Source organism: Eretmochelys imbricata, chromosome 6 (genome assembly GCF_965152235.1).
Source record: "Eretmochelys imbricata isolate rEreImb1 chromosome 6, rEreImb1.hap1, whole genome shotgun sequence".
Classification (NCBI taxonomy): domain Eukaryota; kingdom Metazoa; phylum Chordata; order Testudines; family Cheloniidae; genus Eretmochelys; species Eretmochelys imbricata.
Genome location: NC_135577.1, coordinates 3,060,336 through 3,065,396, shown reverse-complemented (window position 1 = coordinate 3,065,396; position 5,061 = coordinate 3,060,336). Strand labels below are relative to the sequence as shown.

Genomic DNA, 5,061 nt, shown 5'->3' with positions numbered 1-5,061 from the left:
TGAGCGATGTTCTATTTCAGTCTGGGCTGCTCTTGCCTTTCAAAGTTGTTCAACTGTGGATAACTAATTAAATAACCCATGGAACAGAGACATGAAATTGAGCAACTCACTCCCTAGCTGGATGCCCCTAACACAAGCTTCTAAAATCATTCTCTCTTTCTTTCCCTGTGAGTCTTCCTGTGTTTTCTCCATTGATTTCAGTTGGGGTCTGCAGACCTTCTTGGAATATAAACAAATTAATAATAATAACAATACAATAATGAACAATACGACCACGGGCTCTGCAAAAGTATGTTGCAATTGGCTGAGAATTTAATTCACCTTTTTCCACTCCCCATCACTAAACCAGTACAGAGTTAAACAGATTCATGAATTGGTTAGGATTTTATTCATTGTTTTCCTCAGGGTGTCCTTCACTTCCGTGTTCCTCAGGCTGTAGATGAGGGGGTTCAACATGGGGATAACCAGCGAGTAAAACACTGAGACTATTTTGTCCGTGTCCATTGAATAGCTGGAGAGGGGACGTAAATACATGAAGAGGAGGGTAAGAAAATACAGGGCCACAGCGGTCAAGTGGAAACTGCAGGTGGAGAAGGCTTTGCACCGGCCCTCAGATGAGCGGATCTGCAGAATGGTGGAGATGATATAGACATAGGAGAGGAGGACAGGAATAAAGCTGCTCAATATAATGCAACACGCAAAAGTAAACATCACCTTCTCACTGATGTGGGTGTCAGAACAGGAGAGCGCCAACAGTGGGGGGATGTCACAGAAGAAATGATTGATGATGTTGGAGCTGCAGAATGACAGCTGAAATGTAAAACACGTGAATATCATTGAATCCAAAACCCCCAGAGCGTACACCCCAGCCACCAGCTGGTTACAAAGCTGCCTGGACATGGTGACCGTATAGAGCAGTGGATTACAGATGGCCACATAACGGTCATATGCCATCACAGCCAGCAAGAAGCCCTGAGAATCTGCAAAAGCGATAGAGAGAGACATTTGCACAGCACAGGCAGTGAAAGAAATGTTTTTCCTCTCGGCTAAGAAATTGAGCAGCATCTGAGGGGAAATTGTCGATGAAAGGCAGAGGTCACAGAAAGACAAATTCCTGAGGAAAAAGTACATGGGAGTGTGGAGTCGGGGGTTAGTTGTGATTAACAAGATCATCCCCCCATTTCCCACCAGGGTGATGCCATAAAGCAGTAGGAAAAGCCCAAACAGGAGGACCTGTAGCTCCGGACGATCTGTCAGTCCTGAGAGACAGAACTCAGTCACCTCCGAGTGATTTCCCTCTTCCATCTCCACTGAACAGAGATCAGACAGCTACAGAGGTGTGGGCAGGTGGATGGTGCAGAAAACGTGTCCCTTCTCTGTAATGAAGTAAGTGAAGATAAATGGAGATCAGTTTCTCAATGGACAACAGTACCCACTCAGGGAAGAGCTTAGTCCAGAGAGCCAGATGTTCACAGCTGGTCATTCCAGGTGTTTGATAAGATACGCACACTGCAAATACAATGACACTTCAGGTTAATCATGCCCCCCACACAGAAACACTCCTATTCACTACTCTGAACAGAAAAGAGTGACTTGTGACTCTCATGTGAGGGAATCAGTCTGAAGGGATTATTCCATAGCGAAAGAAGGGGTGAGAGTAAAGGATTGTCAATCTTTCCACCCTCTTTGGGCAAGGGGAGCTCTGTGGCTTAGCATGTCAGTTTGGGGTAAAGTTGCTTACTATGCTAATTAATCTTTTTGGCATTTACTGTAGCTATATGAAAACCCAGAGACATAATGGGAAGCCCTGTCTTCAGTGACTCGGTAATTGCCTATTTTTTTTTCCAACCCAGGAGGTTGCTCCTTTAGCTGAAGGGGTAGGAGTTGGGGCTGAGGTGTTAAGTGCTGGAGATCTTGAATTTAATACCTGCTGATCCCCGTGGTGTCTGCGTGTGTGTGTGTGACTGTAATTCGGGACAATAGCACGTACCTGCTGAGAAGAGAGAGAGAGATGTGGTAGCATTTCCCCATTGATAGAAACTGACAGTTTGGAGCACTCGGGAAATGTTATACTGAGATGTGTGATCGATGGCACATGATTCCTGAAGCAACTGGGAATACCTGAGCTAAGAGAAACACCACACCTAATTAACGTGTTCAGTGAACCAAAGCCACCTTGGTATAATTGGTGCCCTGTGGTTTAATTTGTCCCAATCTTTTCTACTGTGTTATCAAATGATGCAATTTCTACCAGAGTTACAGAGTATGAGGTTAGGGGTATATTTCATCTTACTGTTTTCAGTGTAAGCTGAGTACTGTGTTGAGCTCATCCAGAAAGGTGTGTTTTGTTTTTTGTTTTTTTTTGTGGAGATCAGAACCTTTTTGCATGTAAATATCATAGGGTTTTTTTGTTTTTGTTTTTTTTTTTTGTGGAGACCAAAATATTTTTTGCTAGGAAATACCATAGGGGTGCATCAGATACCACACAGCACCAATCTCTTCCATGTTCCTGTCTCCGAGGCTGGACTACATCCCCCATGATGCATGATGGTCTCTCCTCTAGCTGAACTGTTCTGGAACTTCACCAGAGTCACAAAGCCATGGTTTAGGGAGGAGAGGAGATTGGTATTTTGATGGAAAGCATATAATTTTCAGGAAAAAGTTTATTTCATGGAAAAAATAGTTAAATTGAAAATAAAAAATAATTTCAACCAGCCTTAGCAAGAAATTTGGAATCAAAGGAACAGAAAGTTAGATACAGGTGCAACATACTAATTGTTTGCAGGTGTAGCTGATATCTTCTCAGTCATTCCAGGTTTCAGAATCACCTCATTGTCCTGGCCCCAATAGGTGGAATGTAAAACTTGTAAGACATGTAAGAGTACTCCAGATTATTATGCTATTTATAGCATGTCAACCACCACGGTATCCTATGTCCTTCGCTGGCTAGGTTACTCTCCCACAGGTAGGAAAGATAGGTTCATTCATTTTTGCCTGATGGAGACCACTTGATGACCAGAGGAGCTCAGGAGGAGACCACAGCCTGCTACCGACTTCTGCAGTTCACAAAACTATCCCTCTTGCATGGATATTATCTGCACACAGAGCTCAGCTTTTATATGCTAAATAAATCTATGAGTCAACTAGAAATAGTCATGCTGTCACCGCAAATATTAATACAATTTTTTGACAATGTGTGTGAAGTTATAAGATGACACTGTATAATGTAATTAATACATGTTCCAAACTGAGGCTGTCAAACTGGTCTGTCTTAAACAAAGAAAAGTGCTCTGCTTAAGTTTGTATCTAAACAATAACCAGAGTCGTCAAGCAGGAAGGGAAACAAAGGTAGCCTAAAAAGGTGAGGGAAAAGCAGCAGGGAACGTCCTTCTACATAGAGTTTTGTCTTCCAGTAACCAGGTGGAAATGTTTCTCAAATGGGGCCCAGGACAATAAAAAGAAGGGGCAGACATCCCAAGGCACCGTTCTCTCTCTCTCTCTCTCTCTCTCTCTCTCTGCCCATTGACTCACTGCTTCTGAAGGGAGAAAAAAAGCAGCCATTGGACTGGGGGAGTGGTCCTAACCTAAGAAGTTTGGTTAGTAATAGTGCTGAGAGCATGTGGTGAGGAAACTTTTGCTTTGAATTTCACGTCATTTGTTAACTTAGGCACAAGTTGCATTCTAGCTTTATTTTTCTTGTATCCATCTCTGACTTCTATGACTCCTAATTTGCACTCACTTAAAATCTATCTTTGTAGTCAATAAACTTTGTTTTATTGTTTTATCTAATCCAGGGTGTTTTAATAGATGTGGCTGAGAAACGAAGTTGCAGGCATGTTAGTGCTATTACAGCAATAATGGACAATGTAGTCTGTATTGTCCAGGAGAGGACTGGGCAGCACATAACGCACATTTTGGGAGGGAAATTGAAGAGTGGGGAGCGTGTTGGGGTCACCCTGCAGTATAACCGAGGGTGGTGAGAGCCTGAGTGAAACCCAACTATTCCTGCTGCTGATTAATCCGAGTTGCACCCTGGTATGTCACAGCCACCAACCTAAAAGGTTTCCCAGTAACACAAAGTTGTGGTGCGGACTGACAGTAGTGTTCGATTGACATGAAAGGGTGAGGTCCCACAATGAATGGACCCATGCACTGATCAATGGCTGCAGATGCACAAGGCCATTGGGGTCATCACTTCCCCTCGAGGAGTTCCATGGCAGGTCCAGTGTGACTTGCCCATGTGACTCCAAAACTCCATCCATCTTGGAGCTGGATTCTGCAGAGGAGAGGGGAAGGGGTTTCCACCCACAAGAGAGAGATGATATAAGCCCCGGGGAAACCCTTCCATTTTGTCTTCAGCTGTCACAAAAATTAGTCTTTCTACCCCAAGGAGATGCCTGAAAGGAACTGGTGCAAAGGACAGTAACTACAGCGCTGTGAGTGATTCCTGGACCCAGACTAGGAGGAAGTGTAGTCTGTAAAGAAGGCTTATTGCAACATCTTTGAGTGTGAGATTTACCTGCATTTAATTTTATACTGTATTAGGTTTAGACTTAAGTGTTTTATTTAATTTGTTTGGTAATTCATTTTGTTCTGTCTGTTATTCCTTGGAACCACTTCAAGTTTACTTTTTGTATTTTTAAAAACATCACATTTTACTTATTAATTAACCCAGAGTATATATTAATACCGGGGGGGGGGGGGCGGCGGTGCATACAACTGTGCATATTTCTCAGTCAGTGTTGTAGAGGGTGAACAAATTATGAGTTTACCCTGTATAAGCTTTATACAGAGTAAAATGGATTTATTCAGAGTTTGGACCCCATTGGGACTTGGGCATCTGAGTGTTAGAGACAGGAGCACTTCTTAAGCTGAGCCACGGGTAGGGCAAGGGACACACACCTGCCTACACTTGACATTAAGCTGCACTGTACCCCCCGACGCCCACCACATTCACACACTGAGCTCAGTCAGAATGCAGAATAATCCCTACTTGGAAACTGGGACAGCTACAATATTTCCAACAGGCCTGAAAAAAAAGAACCGAAGGGGATTCTGCTG

General features: G+C 43.4%; 1 protein-coding gene across 1 annotated transcript; it reads right to left on the bottom strand.

Moving 5' to 3' along the window:
- Positions 1–366: 366 nt before the first annotated feature.
- On the bottom strand, positions 367–1,305 carry LOC144266756 (olfactory receptor-like protein OLF1). Its single transcript, XM_077820256.1, has one exon. The coding sequence runs from the start codon at positions 1,303–1,305 to the stop codon at positions 367–369; it is 939 nt and encodes a 312-aa protein (XP_077676382.1).
- Between the last annotated feature and the right edge of the window lie 3,756 nt (positions 1,306–5,061).

Coding starts and splice junctions, on each gene's coding strand:
- LOC144266756 (XM_077820256.1), bottom strand. CDS start 1,305: ATGGAAGAGGGAAATCACTCGGAGGTGACTGAGTTCTGTCTCTCAGGA.